Source organism: Xiphias gladius, chromosome 12 (assembly GCF_016859285.1).
Source record: "Xiphias gladius isolate SHS-SW01 ecotype Sanya breed wild chromosome 12, ASM1685928v1, whole genome shotgun sequence".
NCBI classification, from domain to species: domain Eukaryota; kingdom Metazoa; phylum Chordata; class Actinopteri; order Istiophoriformes; family Xiphiidae; genus Xiphias; species Xiphias gladius.
Window position 1 is genome coordinate 5,501,462 of NC_053411.1, and position 16,899 is coordinate 5,518,360.

General features: G+C 40.0%; 1 protein-coding gene and 1 pseudogene across 1 annotated transcript; one reads left to right on the forward strand and one right to left on the reverse strand.

Annotated features, from left to right (window-relative positions):
* Nucleotides 1–228: 228 nt before the first annotated feature.
* Nucleotides 229–7,533, reverse strand: si:dkey-85k7.10. Its single transcript, XM_040141541.1, has 4 exons — nt 7,240–7,533; nt 6,286–6,702; nt 1,320–1,568; nt 229–858 (listed from the first exon to the last, which is right to left on the reverse strand). The coding sequence occupies exons 1-4, from the start codon at nt 7,531–7,533 to the stop codon at nt 277–279; spliced, it is 1,542 nt and encodes a 513-aa protein (XP_039997475.1). The 3' UTR covers nt 229–276.
* A 120-nt stretch (nt 7,534–7,653) lies between these two features.
* On the forward strand, nt 7,654–10,526 carry LOC120797693 (annotated as a pseudogene).
* Nucleotides 10,527–16,899: the final 6,373 nt, after the last annotated feature.

The window sequence follows — 16,899 nt, forward strand, 5'->3', positions numbered from 1 at the left end:
TTTGCATACATCACATATGGGTTCTGTGATATTGAAATTGACATTTTTTTTTTTTTTTTTAAATTTTAAATTTTATTTTTTACTATTCCTTCACTTTCACAAATCAAATTAAGAAAATAATCTGCAGAGTAATCGATAATAAAATAATTAATGAGACAGACTCTGCAATTCTTCATTTATTGCTTACAATATATAATTTGACCTTTCTATAGTCAAGTGCTAAATTTCTAATACATTGTAATCTTTCATTATAAGAGAGATCACACCCATTTTATTTTAGTTATCAGGCACACAGTCATTATAGAAAATCTGGAAGTTCTTGTCCACATTCATCCTCCCTTTGAGGAACTTCTCCAGGTTCTTGAGAGGTACTTCCACCATGTGGTTGTTGACACGATCGTTCAGCCCATAGGCTCCAAACACAGGGAACTTGTAGCGCACAAAATATGGGGCATTTTGGTCAAATGCAGTGCAGCAGTAGGCAGACCACATGTATTCTGGTACAGCCACCCGGTCCAGATTGTTGCGACGGATTGTGTGCCCGGAGGTGGTGACCCCAGTGACCACGAAGGCTTTGCCACGGCAGTAGTTGTTGAGGCGTTTGCGGATGAGGTCCTGGTGTTCTGCCCAGGGACCCAAGTTGAACTCCCTGATCTGAGGTACCACATTCGTCAAGCTGTAGGTGGCGGCTTTGTCTAGAGGGTCAGCCTGATGCTCATCAGGATTTAGTTGGCCACGTTCATACTGAACCACATCAGCGTAGTCCTCTAGGACTGCTTGGGTGTCCTCAAAGTTCATATGCATGCTTGAAGACTGTGGGAAGGGCTCCATGTTACTGCTGCTTTTTTCTGAAGCTAACTGTAGAGGCAGAGAGAGAAGAAAAAGGCAAAATATTTCTGACAATTCAGTTGACAGTTTTTTTACCCCTGAAAAGTTAAAGCAGAAAATTAATGGTTTACTCATCATTCAGATGATTTTTCACATTCAGACAATTTGCCATATTCACAAAAAATACTTGCAAGCACATAACTACATTCTAGAGCATAAAAGATAAAAACACTATCTCATTGAAATACCATTCATAGCCAATAAAGTAGCTTATCTCAAGCTTACTTTGTTGTCTGTACCAACAGTAGTATTGCTGCCCCAGGTCTCTTAACTGCTTGTTAGGTGTGAATATATTAAATATTTAGTATACTGTATCTGCATGCACAGGCAAGGCACAATTTATCATGCATTTGGACTGAAACACAGTGAAAACCGACATAATAAATCTAAAGTAACATTTCGACTTGGATTAATTTTGAAAGAACACTCACCTGAGGCTCATACATCCAAGGGAAGTCCACCCTCTTCTCCCCATCTGACTTCTTGAATGTATAAGCAGAATAGAACGGGATGTGTTTGTGGGGGTCATACAGCGTGACATAGTGGGGTTTATCCCCATACCGCTGGCAGATCCGCTTAAAGGAGTCACCAAGGTAGCCTCGAGGTGGAGTACCCATGTACAGAGAGTCCTTACAGCGTTCCGCATGGTTAAAGTCCCCCACCACTCCTGCCTGGGTCCCCTGTAGTAACACAGAGGTGAGCATAGTCATAACAGCTGCCAGGTGTACGGCACAGTTTGCAGAAGTACATGTAATCATGGTAGCTCTTTTCCCTCAGTCTTGCAACTTCTGTGTCCTTTTAGACGTCTCTACTCCTTCTGACTTGTAACACACCTCAGCAAATCCACTATTGTCTAACAAGTACAGCCTCTGTGTCAGCTCTATCAGACTCAGCATATCCCTTCTTGCTCATCTGTAACTTGAGCAAACTGGTCTCCCATTGTAAAGTATTTTCCATATATTCAAAGTGCCACGAGTGTCGTAGCAGTAATTCAAAAGAGGTGAATGTTATCTATCATTAAGAGCATTTTATTACTGGGAACTGCAGAGGAAAATATCACCCTGACTTTTTTGAAAAATTAGACCGCTCCTTCAAGTTGTGCACATAGAGTTTTAGTAATGAGGTTTTGCATTCAGTACTGTTTTTTATTTATTTTTTATTTTTTGTTGAGACAGAGGGCTAAAGCGTAAGAGTGAGAATGAAGGAAAGTAAAAAATTCAGGTCAGGAAGAAACTGAATGTACTGCGATGTCAATCCATTTGTCAGAGGAGACAGATGCTGTAAAAGTATGTTATTGTTTTCATGTAGGCCAGTGGTAAAAAGATCAAAATACAAGGTGAGAAGTATGAAATAAATCCCCTAGATCCTAAGAGTGACTTTAAAGTCCTGATTTTAAAGCAGTTTTCATTCCAATGTGTTACTTTTGTGACTAATAAGCAATGCATAAAATATCACAAACATGTTCTTGAATATGTCAAAATAAAGGTTCAAAGACAATTTAATAACACAGGGAAAAGGTTTATTACTGCAAGTTAGACAGTTTGTAATTTTTTTTCCATTTTCACTGAGATTAAAGTCCAGTTATTGCTAAATCAAATGTTGAAAATACAATAAGAGTACTGTTAAACAATTCAGTCTCTAAGTGTGTATTGTTACTAATGATACAAATTTAGTGTTTTCTATGACTCAATTAAGCTCCTTCTATGGGCCATAGACCTTTGTAGTAGGAGACATTTTGATATTTCACAGTAAGAAAAGCATAGGTGTAAATAATAGAATTAATCATGGCTGAATTCCATTTAGCTGCTTCAGTTTCAGGGTCCTGGTTATTTGCATGCTGGCTCACTGTCACACTGTAATGACTTACTGGGGCACTTGAATGGAGCCATAGTTGACACTTTTACTAAAATCTGTGCTTTCCATACTATGACAAGTCAAAATCTCTGCTTTGATGAAGATCTGTTGAACAAGAAGAAACAGAACATGACTAAGATAATAAAGGCACAATGGCACATAACTGCCTTATAGCTAAATATTTACTTATTTGGTTTTACTTGCTGGTGGGATACAGTCACTGACAAAGATCTGAAAGTTCTTGTCCACAAAGGTAGTCTTCTTGAGAAACTCCTTCAGCTTCTGGACAGAGATTTCCACCACTTCGTTGTTCTCCTCCTCATTTAGGCCATAGTGAGCAAAAGCTGGGAATTTATAGCGCTCATTGAAAGGTGCATTGTGGTCGAAGTCAACACAGCAATAAGCTGACCACAGGTATGTGGGCACTGCAATGCGATTGATGTTTTGCCGGCGGATCATCTTCCCCGAGGTGGTGATACCTGTGACGATGTAAGCTGTTCCATGGCAGTAGTTGTTAAGCCGCTTGCGGATGATGTGCTCCTGTCTGTTCCAGACTATGTTGCTGAAGTACGGTATCACGGGCACGACATTAGTGAGGGTGTAGGTGGAGGCCTTGTCATCAGGCTCGTTCTGATGCTCATCTGGATTGAGGGTACCACGTTCGTATAGGATGGCATTTGTATAGTCATCCAGAACAGCTTGGGCATCTTCAAAATTCATGTGCATGTAACCACGTGGGAAGGGCTGCATCTCATCTGTATCAGAGGACGTGGATAGCTGTGTAGGCAGACAGACAGAGACAGTGCACCTGAGATGATGACGATAGAACATTTGAATGTGATTGCACACCATCTGCATGTTTTGAAGCTTTTGCACAAGAATACTTGCACAAGAATCTCAGAACAAAAAACAGCATGCTTTTCATGTTAAAAGACTTTCTTACCACCTCATGTCCAACTGTCTAGTTTTCTTTACCTGAGGTTCATACATCCAAGGCACATCCACGCATTTCTCCCCATCTGAGCGTTTGAAGGTGTAGGCAGAGTAGACAGGTATATGGTCCACAATGTTGTACAGCGTCACATAGCGTGGCTTCTTGTTGTAACGTTGACAAATGAACTGGAGGGAGTGCTGCTCCAGCCCTGTTGGTGGTGTTCCCAGGTAGAGGAATTCTCTGCACTCTGGAGACAGCTCCTTTTCCACTCTCCCTCTTACCGCTAAAGTTATCATGTTGACAAGCAGGAAAGCTGTCTGCGCCCAAAATGCCATAGTCAGGAGGTCTCTGATGTCACTCTGATGGTGAGATGATATGTTTTCTGTGAGCTGCTATAAATGATGGAATATGTCTCTGCATCTGCCCGTGGAGCTCAGTAAAACGGCTAACTCAAGTTTCATACTGTGCTCTCTGTAATCAGGACTCAGTATGCAAAACAATGCACTTCATGCACCTCAGCCGAGGTCCACCCACAGCTAGGGGAACAGCTACAGTACATAGCCATGCAGTCCAGCAGTCCCCAAATGTGCAGCATTTTATGTACAAAGATTACCTGAACTACAAGTTGTTTTGTTTTTTTATTAAATATCAGCATCTTGGATTTAAATCCCTCATTGTCACTCATTGTAAATGTAAAATAGCTTCAATGAATCAGTGGAATAATGACAGGAATTTAAAGGAGAATATAGGGACAAACAAACAGGACTGATGACCTTTACTCGATAGTACACAGTGGACCTTGACAGAAAACATAACAGGAAAAAGAGGAATGACATGCAAAATCGGTCCCTGGCCAAATTCCGAATGGGTACATTGCAGTTTTATGTTGTGTATCCTGGAAGTCTATATGCCCACCAGTCTGCCCCATAAAGCCCTAAATGGTGAACAAATATATGTGGCAATTTATAAGGCATAGAAAAATCAAAAATCGGTCAGCAGTTGGCTGACCAAAGGTTTTTTAGGTGCAGTCAATCAGCTGGTATTGACCCTGTATACTATGACTAATTCTATTTAATCCTGTGACTAAACACAGTATGTGCTGCATTGGCAGTAGTTATGGAGCTGTAGACAAATGTTTTACAAATATGGCCGCTTGGGATGTACTGAAAATTAGTATCCAGGGGTACATTGTTCAGAGTGTAGATGGAGGTCTCATCCCTTAAACTGGACTGATGCTGGTCAGGGTTTAGCCAGCCCCACATAGCATTTGACTAAACTACAACAGTGTATCTTCTTCAAACATTGAAGCCATTATTTAGCTGTTAATTTCGTCACAGAGTGATAAACTTATTTAGATGAGCATCTTGTCTGACGACGCTCATCTCTTTGACCTTTTGTTGTAAGAACTTTATGATACATTTGAAACAAACTCCTTCCCAAAAATTACATCTCGCAACATAACTACAAGGAACTCTGGAAAAACTAAATTCATTAGCAAGTCATAATTTTACAGATTACTTATGAACACAAAGACAGGTTTATAAATACAGGATGATCTTACTACAAAACAAGAGATGAGAGACCATAACAAGAAATTTAGTGACACACGAGACTCCATAGAAAGGACATTCTGAACCACAAATCATATTGTGCATGTAACAAAACAGCTTTGTTTTTTCTTATTTTATCCACGTCATGTTTTGTTTTTTGTTTTTTTGTTTTTTGTTTACAGATATGTTATTGATCTAAAATATTGTCGGCAATCAGTAATCTTTATTTACAGCGTTCAGTAAGGCCCACCGGTCCAAAATGAGGTAGAGTATTTCTCGAACATGGTTTAAAGTTGGTTTGAACACCTGGACCATGAAATCCAGATAACCAGAACCGATTGGACTTACATGTTACAAGTTTCTCCTCTTTGAAATACATAGGACATGAATGTATGAATTACCGTAGCATAACACAACAATACTAGGTGGGACAAGACAAATAAAGTGAAAAATTAACATCAGGTAATTTTGCCTTGAACTGAGATGCTGGGTTAAAGGGGCACAATTTTGGCTTAAAAGACATGGCATTTACCAAACAGGGAGGCTTTAATGAAAGACGCTATTGGGTTGCATGATGGAAAATGTAAGTTCTAGTGTTTTGGTAGCTTAGCCTATACTTGACAGTAAAGTCAGGATATCTCAGGCTCTGCTGCTCCAATTTAATTTTTTCGATTTGTCTCTGTCAGTCCCACAGCTTTATGGAAGTGAATACTAAATCACCAGGGTGCCCTTTTATGTGGCCCTTTGGTTGTGTTGGTCTCTTCTAAGGCCCACTCATCCTTACTGCCACTGATGGAGACCATGAATCTGAACCTAAGCCTGTCCCGTTAAGGGTGAAATTAAGAGTTTCATTCATACTGAAACACTTGTCAGGTCTCTCCTCTTCTTCTTGAAGGGGTTTTTTGACTCACAGCCCTTATAGAAAATAGTCATGTCACTATTTATGTCTGTGTGGCTCTTCAGGAAGCTCTCCAGAGTCTTCAGAGGGACTTCCACCACACTGTGGCCGGTCTGTTGATTCAGTGCATAGCCCCCGTAACTAGGGAACATAAACCTCACCTCATATGGTGAGTTGCGGTCAAACCGTGGGCAGCAGTAGGCCAGCCATAAGTGTTTTGGGATTGCTAGGCGGTCCCTGTTATCTCGCTGGATGACTGCCCCTGAAACAGTCACCCCTGTCACCATGAAAGATGTCCCGTGGCAGAAGTTATTGAGGCGCCGGCGAATGATGTCCAAGTATGGGTTCCAGGAGGTATCAAGGAAGTTTGTGATTAATGGGACTACATTGGTCAGGGTATAGGTGGAGGATTTGTCATCTGGCTCTGCTTGGTGCAAGTCAGGATTCAGTGTTCCACGTCTGTACTCTACAGCATCTGTGTAGTCCTCCAACACAGCCTGGCTGTCTTCAATCCGAGGGGGGGTGTCTTCAGCAAGGGGAAGTGCTCTCATGTTTCCACTCTCATCGTCAGAAAGCAACTATAGGGAAAGGAGAGGAAAAAAGGAAGTATTTTTCATTTTGACCGTAACTGTAGCCTAAAGGTCTTGACTGAACACTGAGCTAACGTAGAACGACTCTAAAATGCAATACCACTCATGAAATGTTCAACTGAATAGGTTTTAGTTTAAAAAGTTCTCCCCCAAAACATAATGTCAGTCAAGTTGTGATCTCAGTAGCTAATTTTACTTCATGTATTGTAGTGACGTTGATGGTAGTATTTTTGGAAATAATTGTCCATCTACTGTTTTTAAAGTTAAAGAGAAGTGTGTTTGGGGAGGTATTTGGGTGATTGACAGGTGACTCTGGCTATCAGGTGGTAGCTGCATATTTGTCCTGTGTGAGCTCCGTACAGGCTTTGTCTTCTTTACCAAATTCTGTCTCCAGTTACTGGCAAAATGGCAGTGAGCTTTAATAACACTCAGACATCAAGAGTCACTTTAGCAGAAAAAAGAGCTTGTCTTAGGCAAACCAGTCATGGACAGCTGAACCAATCAAAGTAGTGTTACTCCCTGTACCTGAGGCTCATACATCCAGGGTGTGTCCATCCTCCTCTTCCCATCAGACTTCTTAAAGATGTAGGCTGAGTAGAGGGGGAGGCGGCGACTGTTGTCATACAATGTGGCGTAGCGCAGTTTGTCTTCATACTTCTGGCAGATCTTCCTCAGGCTGGTTCCTCTGATCCCAGCAGGTGGTGTCTGCATGTAGAAAAAATGGCTGCAGTCTCTGAAGCTGCTTGACACAGTGGCACTCACCAGGGGGGACGCCATCAGCAGGGAGAAGGATAGGACGCAGGTGCAAAACAGATGCATCCTCACTCAGCTGGGGTAGATGGAAAAATAATAGGAAACCGGGTTATTTTCTCCTCAGAGGGGTGTGACATGTCATGAATGAAGAAATTCCACGTGGTGATGAGGAATTTTCAGTCCAATATGTCGTCCTGTATTGGTGTTGCCCTCATAATCTAGTAAAGTGGAAGGACTGTTTGCCAGACACTCAGTATGCAAAGCAGCAACGGAGTCAGGGTGAATCTATTGGCTGGATAGTTGAGTTATCTGGTCCTACAATGTCTGTGTAGCCATGCATCTCTACACAGGCTTCTGTCAGGCTGTGTTCACGTTATAACTTGTCTCATAAATTCACTCAGTTCTCTATGTTTTCCTCATTTAAGACACTAAATTAACGCACTGGTAGCCATTCTTCTCTGCATCTTTAAGTAACGTACACACCACTTTCTATTGTATAACTAACTTTGCCTTTGCATGTAAGATCGTGTTGTGTTTGGACCACCTGTGTCAGTATAGACTGTATAACACCACAAACAGCAAAAATTCCTTTGCAACTACTTGTCACCTAGGATGAATAAAATGTTTGTCATTATTTTGTTATTCTCAGTGTGTAAACAAGCACTGCAACTTGCAAAATGAGCATTTATGTTGAATTCTAAAGCTTCCCACAACTTTGTCACCAACTTCTGCAAAAATTAATTTAAGAATGTAGTTTCCATAAGCCTACGTTTACCAAAAAGTGTTGCATGACACATTTTAGTTGATCACACCTTTTGCAGGCATGCTCATGTAGTGTGTACTGTATATCTAACCAGATAGTTCCTCTGCAGGAGCTAAAAGGCCCATATAGGTTTATGGAGCAACCTAGATACAGATATGGTTCCTCTTGCAGCCACACTGTGGTGTTTAAATCATAAGTGTAATATTAATATTATTTATCACTCTGGAGCAAAATGTGACATTAAATCTTAAAATACTGCTTGATAAATATAACTGCATTTTCTGGTATTTTGATGGCATTAATGCCTGCATTGAAAATACAGTGTTCTGTTTATTCTAATGCATAACCATGTAATCTGTTGTCAGAAGTACATTACAAGCTTCAGAGAGACTATAAATATTCAGCCAGTGACTATTTTCAATATCATTCTGTGGTAAGTGGTGAGATCCTACATAAAAACACAACAGTCATAATACACAGTAGTTCTTCATGAATATTTAATGTTATAGAGTAATATAAGATTGAAGCCAAGTTTTTATGGGCTTTGAATTGTAATTCTAGCCTAGATTTAATTCCATATAAGATTGACAAATAATGAAATTATGCTAATATCATAATAATTTCTTTTGGCTGTGGTGTGTGTAGTATTCTCTCTAACGGACTGTTGTCTTTCCACTTCAGTTACAGTGTGAAATAAAACCCACCCCTCGACCCCAAGTTTGTTCAGTCTATTATGAACCTACCACAGCAGTACAACAACCAGACGAAGCCAGATTGCATTCAATTCCTGGCTACCTTTGGCACACATTATATGCACAAAGTGGATCTGGGTGGCAGAGTGGAGATTGTCACCTCTGTGCAAATGTGCAAATGTGCAAATGTGCAAACGTGCAAAGCGGCGTTGGAGGGCTATACTGAGATGGAGGTGATAAACTGTCTAAACACACAGATAATATAACTGACCTTCTTTTCTCTGTCAAAACCAAATCCACTGCGTTCCGCAACTGGAGGAAAAGCCTGAAAATCAAACCCGACAGTATCAGCTACAGCCCGGGCCCCCTCCACCAGCTGGTTAAAGAAGCTACAAAGAAGAAGGGACTGAAAAATGCTGCTGAAGACTTCATTCAGCAAAAACTTCTAGTCAAACAGTGCTCCAACAAATGCACTCAGGTTTTCACTCCCAGCTCCCATGATTCATGCACATGTGCGTGTCGACATCACCAGCACCTGCGGCCCTCAGCAGAGAGGCTTGGCCCACCTCACCGTCACTGTCAAAAGTGCAAGTGGCCTGTGGGGTGACGTATTCTCACAAACTAATGGCTTTATGAGGGTGCTGATGGGCAACAAGACTTTCCAGATCAAGGTGGTACAAAGACTTCTACCTGGGGACAACTAAGCTGCCCCTGAAGACAGACCTGAAGCTTGAGGTGCGGGATGAAGATAATCACTTGTATGACCGAAACGAATGACCTTTTGGGGTCTCGCACCAGCTCAGTCAGAGCTAATTCCTTCACCTCTTTGTCTCCCATCATGGCAACTCGTACTTCTCCTACCAGGCTGAATGAGCCCCAGGGCTGAGAGGTATCACATGTCCAGAGTATAACCTGTTCAGGACGAAGGCTGATTTCCTTGACCTCTATTCATCCTGCAACAGCCTGACCGTCAACCAGGACCTGGTGGATCACTGGAGCAATTGGCCTCACTGAGAATGACGCCCTGACCTTTGTCATGAGACATGGGAGAGAAACCAGGGAGATTCAACCTTACCTGCCTCCTCTCAGTGAGTTATGAATGGAGACCACAACTCAGAAACTGCTTTCACCACATGTAATAATTAGAGTCACATTAATTCTACAATATTTCCTTCCAGATTCCTTTTTTGCAGTTTTTAAGGTTGGACAGACCTGGAGTGACCTGTGACTTACCTGACAGATTTCGTGAGGTTATAACTGTTCCTAAATTGAAAATAAAATTAAGAATCATGAGGATTACTCAAATGTGGCAAGCTACAAAACATATATCTAATGGTTTTTGTTCACCTTTTCTCTGTAGATACTGCTGCAAACTTTCTCGCTTCTTTTTCACACTTAACAAGTAATTAGTTTTTAAAAGTGCTGATTTATACTTTATTGTAACCCATGCCTTAACATTACATAAACAATATGAGGTGACTTTAAATTGTTGATATATCATCCTCTGTTTTGGCTGTTTTTGTCCTTGTACTTCTTGTTTTTTCTCTTTGTTGTATTAGAATAACTAGGAAATAATGGTTATTCATACATTATATGCAACTTCAACTGATGATGCTTTATAACAAAAATAAAACTGTTTAAGTGCATATAAACATTTCTGATTATAATATCTGTATTTATAATATAAACTTAGTTTTTTAACAATACCTGTACCATGATATACCATCCGAGATAGCTGCCCTGCAGTAAATACTATGCTTGTGAATGTTTTGTCCACCACAGTAACATACATAAGTAAGAGCCATGGCTGGATTAACCTGCAACAGGCCATGAGGCAAAAACTTAGTGGCCACTGACACTCCCACTGTCTGTACATTGTTTGGGCTATTTCAATTATTTAAGTGAAATGGGTAACATGGAGAAATTACATGCCATGTACGAACAATATAATATAAACTGATAAACTGTATTTTGACACAGTACCCTTCTGCAACACGGGACCTCAAGATGACATTACATAGGTGATAATGCAGCACATGCCTTAAGGCTGTTGTCATTTCAGTTGGTGCTGAGGTTGCATTGCAATTAATAAAATTACAGCAAAGCAATTGACACTTGGGCTTTTGGGCCCCCTGGTTGGTAATACTACCTGACTTATCAAAATGGGTTATTTATGCTGTGATGCTCCTAAACAAACTGGAATTATAAACGTTTTTTTAAAATTAAATTCGATTAGCCATGTCTCCCAATTTCACTTATTACCTGACTTTCTTATCTAATAATTTTAATTAGACATTTCATTTAAATGTCTTTTTAAATGCCATGCTACAGTTGAATTTGTTATGATCTACAATGTCTGTGATGTTAGTTTTCTTCAGTTTGGCCTCTTGTGCTCAGCTAGTTTGATCACATGCAGGTTCAGACATGTATCAGTACCTCTTCAGCACACAATGAAAAACTATATAGTCGTTACATTTTCAGAAATTATTTCCACTGAATTAATTGGTGATTTAATAGATGCACGATACACACCTACAGCAATGAGGTGTTTTGCTTACATCTGCACATTTCCTCAACATTTCTCTCATTCATTTTCACCCCTTTCAAGAGATTTTTCTCAACACTACTTTAGTCTCCATGCATTTTCACTATATATGAGGAACGGCTACATATGTATGCGGACATTTCCAAAATCATTTACTACTGTTTTTCCATATTGTGCCAGTGTTATTCAACGGCGCCCCCTGCCGACTAAACCCTGCTACTGCCGTCCACAAATGCTGTGCACATACTCAGTTCGCTATTGCCGCTAAACATGCTTTGCTAGTCATTCAGATCCCTTTCAAGGGTACTGATAGCCAGCAGCTCAAAATATCTAATTGTGTGCCTCAAGTTTGAAGCTACTGACTGCAAAGTTTACGAAAACAACTTTGTGGGAAGTAAGTTTCGTCGTTGTCTCACTACACGTTGCTGCCCCACGAGTGTGTGTTGAGCTAGCTGTTTGTCGATGTATGCCTTTATACAATGTCACGCTGAAGTAGGCTTGGCTCTACGGCTTACTTGCCTATTAAACCCATCCAGCTAAGACGTTGTGCCTTCGAAATTGCCGTTGCAAAGTGAACACCATCAGTGTCCAAGCTGGTAAATAGGGGTGTGTTTGCCCTGACACAACATTGGTTAGCCGCTTGTCAATGTCCAGTCACGTGGTGTCACACGGACGGCCATGTTTCCGAAACACAAACAACAAAAAGAGCAGCGACTGGGAGCCAGCAGACACATACTGATACGCAGCAGCGACCGTTGGAGGAGAGGGAAAAATAATAAATAAAATACAGAGCACGACTTTCTGAAAGTACGATTCTGTCGAATGAATACGTTTACAGTGTTTAAGGAGACCAATGCATACGATATATTGGCTGTAGACGCACCGTGCAGACAACCAGTCTGGTAGCTATAAACAGTGAAGGTAAGCCATGGTTCCTCTTTGCTGCTTGTCTTTTAGCTAGCTGGCTAACGTGAGCTAACATGCTAACCTCGGCTCTTGCAGCTCGAATGGTTTTGATTTATCTGTCGTGAGAAACGCATTTTCACAAAGTTATTTTCCAACTAAAACTATGCTGTTTCTGTCATTGTGTTTGTTATGTTTACATCGCATTAGCACTAGCTTAAAACCGACAGCGGAGTGGAGGTGGTCGTCCGCACATTGGCGGAGCAGGCCAGGGAGTCTGATCCCAACACTCCGCCCCCTCCGCCATCATATCTGGTGTCATTTGAACCTACAAGCCAAGGCCTTTACGATCAACGCATACCTTGTGCTAGGTTAGGTAGCAAGCTAGCTAACCTATCTCTGTTATGCAACAGAAATATGATATTGTGGGTCAAATACTCGCACAACCATGGATTTATCGTCCCTTTCCAACTAATCGATGTGGGGCGATTAGCTTGAAAGACGGACAATTTATACGTTAATGTAGTTCGCAGCCACTGACGGTAGCTAATGTCAACTAGAGGTGTTTTTTCTATACGTTAGCCATCTTTACGACCAAACAATTAGCATTGTTCAGTTTGTTAAAGTTACTAATTGGTGTGCGTGTAAAGTCAGCTTTAGCTTAGCATTACAGTCTGCCTTCCCGCAGCTATAAATCCCGTTATCCCGCCACGTTTTGAAGTGCATAACATTTGCAAATAATCAGATGCATAGTACATTTAATTTATTGCCAGCGGCGTTATTCCTTCGTGACCTTGCTTAAGTTTTCTCAGTGCAAAGTTGGCAGTAGACATCAAATATGTCAGTTCTTTGCCTGTTGTGGCCTGGAGTCTGGAGTAAACTAATGAAATACTTTGAAACTAAACTAACCGCAAGCGGGCTGAAGATGTTTAGGATAAAGTTGCATATTCCTAAGTGTTACGCACTCTGTTAAATTATTTTCTTCTGTTATTGGAATTTTGGTTGATCTTAACTGATCTCACTGTAATTTGAATGATTTGCAATCATGCGTGTTATAAATGAACCCTAATATTAAATGGTACCTTACTTTAATTCATTTAAACCGACAAATAACTGCAAAGTGCATGTGTTTTTAAAGTCTGAATGCTCACTATATTAACATTTCTTTCAGTATGATTAGTAGTATCAGATAATTACCAGATAAGTATGAGACATCCTCATCAGTACCCTAAAGGAGTTTATCAAATAGTTGCAGCAACCGGAGGTTTGAGGAAAACTGTATAATCTCTTTTTCAACAATGGCCGTATTTTCCCAGTTTATGACGACTGTATTTTGTCATTGTAGGTACTTTAGAGGTTGACATACCTTCAGATCATGCACAATCACACACACAACTTCATCTCCAGCAGATGAACCCGAAAGAAAAAAGTAATATTTTATACCCGCACTGCAGTGGGATGTAGAGTGGAGCTGTCAGCATCCAGTCTTCCAGTTGACTTAAATATGTGTGTATTGCACTATTGTTAATTATGTTATTGAATATGCTTTGAGCTGTTTAGAAGTTTGACTATTTAAGTACTCTATTGCAATCATGTCATACTGGATTTTCTGTAATTACTTGGTGTTCACCAATTGCAATGAGGCATAATGAGTTGCACAAGTTTCAACGCTAGCAGAAAACAGCACAACAGCAAAAGGTATTAAAATCTAAGACTGCCAAATTCATTGGTAACAATTTTCAAAAATAAAACTGTTTATTCATTCATTTTTTTATTTAAAAATTATTTAATTCAAACAGTGAACCTACAAACCTTCAAACAGGGGGCCTTCCATTTAAGTACACAGGAATGTGTGAGCAACGCTTAACAAACTAAATGAAAAAAGTATTTTAAAAAAGTATCAAATGGAGTAAAAAAAATCAATATGAAATAGTAACTGTTGATTCATGTCATAAGACACCATTAGTATAAGTGGTACTGTGTTGTACAGGTGGGCGATATGCACAAAATGTCTCTCAATATTTTCTGGTATTTTGACATTGTTGGCATTAGACGCTATTTTTAAGAGTGCACAACTGCGTGGCATGTGAGTAATTTAGAATTATATATTTGAAGTGGGTTCAAACAGTATTCTTTTGAGTAATCACTAGTCGGACACAAGAGTTGAATGCCATTTCTTTTTCTTTTTTTTCTTTTTTTATAGTAATCGGCTTTACTATGGCCAGTAAATAAGTTTCAGCTTGTTACTGACCCAGACTTCAACCATCAGGTGCATAAAAACGACATAAGTCTGCATAATTAGAAAGCTGAATCAAATGACAAATTGTACTCAGCTGACGTGGAAGCGCTAGGGGCTTCTACTATGCACCTGCTGGGAAGTAACGCTGATTTCTACGTAGGAAAGTTATGTAATCCTTACAAATAAAAACATCTGGGTGAAATTAAATAGGTACTGATATTTGAATTTCTTCAATATTAATAGCGTGTATTAAGTTTATCAGTAAAAATTCACATTATGCAGTTTAACTTGGTGCCACCATGGGGTGCCAAAGCATTAGTTAGAATAACCTAAAATCCTGCCCAACTCGCTTAACTAGCCACTGTTCCTTTAGGATTTCGTAGATAGTTTCTTTTCAGCAGTTTAAAATAATTATTTTGTTAACATTCAAAAACTGCAACTCTTAAGAGTCTTTTGACTGTGGGCCAATGGCTAAGGCTCATGGTAGAGTTAGGCGATATGAATAAAATCTTCTGTTGATACCTGAAATACCTGAATCAAGGTATAGTATCACACTGAGGCAAAAATCCTGGAAGTCCAATATATCCACAAGGAATCCTGCTAATTTACAAGATGACACACAGCGGGCAAATACATCCAGAGAAAGGAGCAGATACCTCCAGTTATGACAGAATCACTGACTGTAAACAGTTTTCTATCGTCTCACATCGTATATCGCCATGTCACCTTACCCTAAGTAATGGGATATTTGATCGACTTGCAAAGTGATTGTAATTGGGTACAGCTGATAAAATCTGTTGGTAAGTCACCAGGATTTATGGTCGCCTGATACTGTCTAAACATTGATCCTAAGGACGAAAACACTTAATTTCAAATGCATGGATTAAAGTGCTTAGTTTGCTAGTTTTATGGTTCACTTACTTAATTTAGACTGTCCTGTGTTGAATTTATAGCGTTAGATTGTTGTTCAGAAGCTTATTTCTTGCAAAATAACTTGCAGAAGAACAAAAGAAAAAAGCCTGCCTAGCGTCTTGCTCGATTAAAAAGTAGTCTTAATTAAAATTTTATACCTTTTCACTGCTATTTAGTCCTTTGATTGGATGATCCGTTTACAGAAACTTAGAGCAGGTTTTAAAATAATGTTAAAACTGAAACCCATAAGCCCACCAGAGGGCTGAAAAACAGCATAAGCTAATGCTCGATACTGCTTGGGAAACATAATCGTGTCATTGCATATGATGACATATTCCCCACCCCAGCAGTGTTAAAGCACATCTTGCATTCAGATAGTTGAGAAGGTGTTGGCCTTTGGTTGTGTGTTAGAGAGCAGTGCTCCGTTCCATTGTGAAGTAAAAACTAACACAGCCGACATGATGGTCTAGGTTTAACATGACCACACTTATCCATCAAAGATATTTGAGGGGATGTGTTGTCATGTGTCATGACATTTAAAAATAACAACAAAAAAAATTAATCAAAATGTATGAACATACGGATGCAATGTTCATATCATATTGGCAGTGTATGCATGTTTTAGCATTACCTGTTGAAAATTAGTTCCTTGGTTATCGGTTTAGTTGCCATGACATTTTCAGGAACCATCCCCAACCAGCTGCATGCATTTAGAAGCAGCTGGTTCACAACATCACTGAAATTGTCTCCCTACATTTCTGGATGGAAAATCTCCTGTGAGCAACAGAAACATTGGCCCATGATGGAGCACTAAACTAGAAATAGTTTGCTCTTTCATTTATTCAGTGAAGGAATACCACAGTGTTTTTCTCCCAGCTCAGTGTGCTGTAACGGATTTATCAAATTGAGCCGGTACCTTTTAGTGAGTCCAAGGCACGTTGCCGCGAAAATAGCATGTCAAGGCTTCACAACACAAAATCAAATTACACTTCCTTTCCTATAACAGAAGAGGGAGACTGCCAAGCTGTGAAAATGCATCTTACAAGCAGCTAATTTATTAGGTGTACACTTCTAACATATTCTTTCAGTTTTTCTTTTAATAGTCCACTTTCTCTGATCCAATCTCTAAAACTGTTTTTTTTTTTTTTTTTTTTTTTTTTTTTTTTCCCCAGTGGTGCAAAGGGAGGAGGACAGGAAATAAAGGAGTTACCTGGAGGGTGTCCGTCAATCCACATTTCAGTTGGAGCGAGAGAGAAAAAGGCACGGAGGGAGAGAGAGAAAGGAGAAGAGGAGTGCGAGTCGCGTCTGCTCTTGGCAGCTGTTCCAGCAGCCTGTTTCATTGTTTTGGCTGTTATTTCTTTCTTGCGTTACCTTTTTG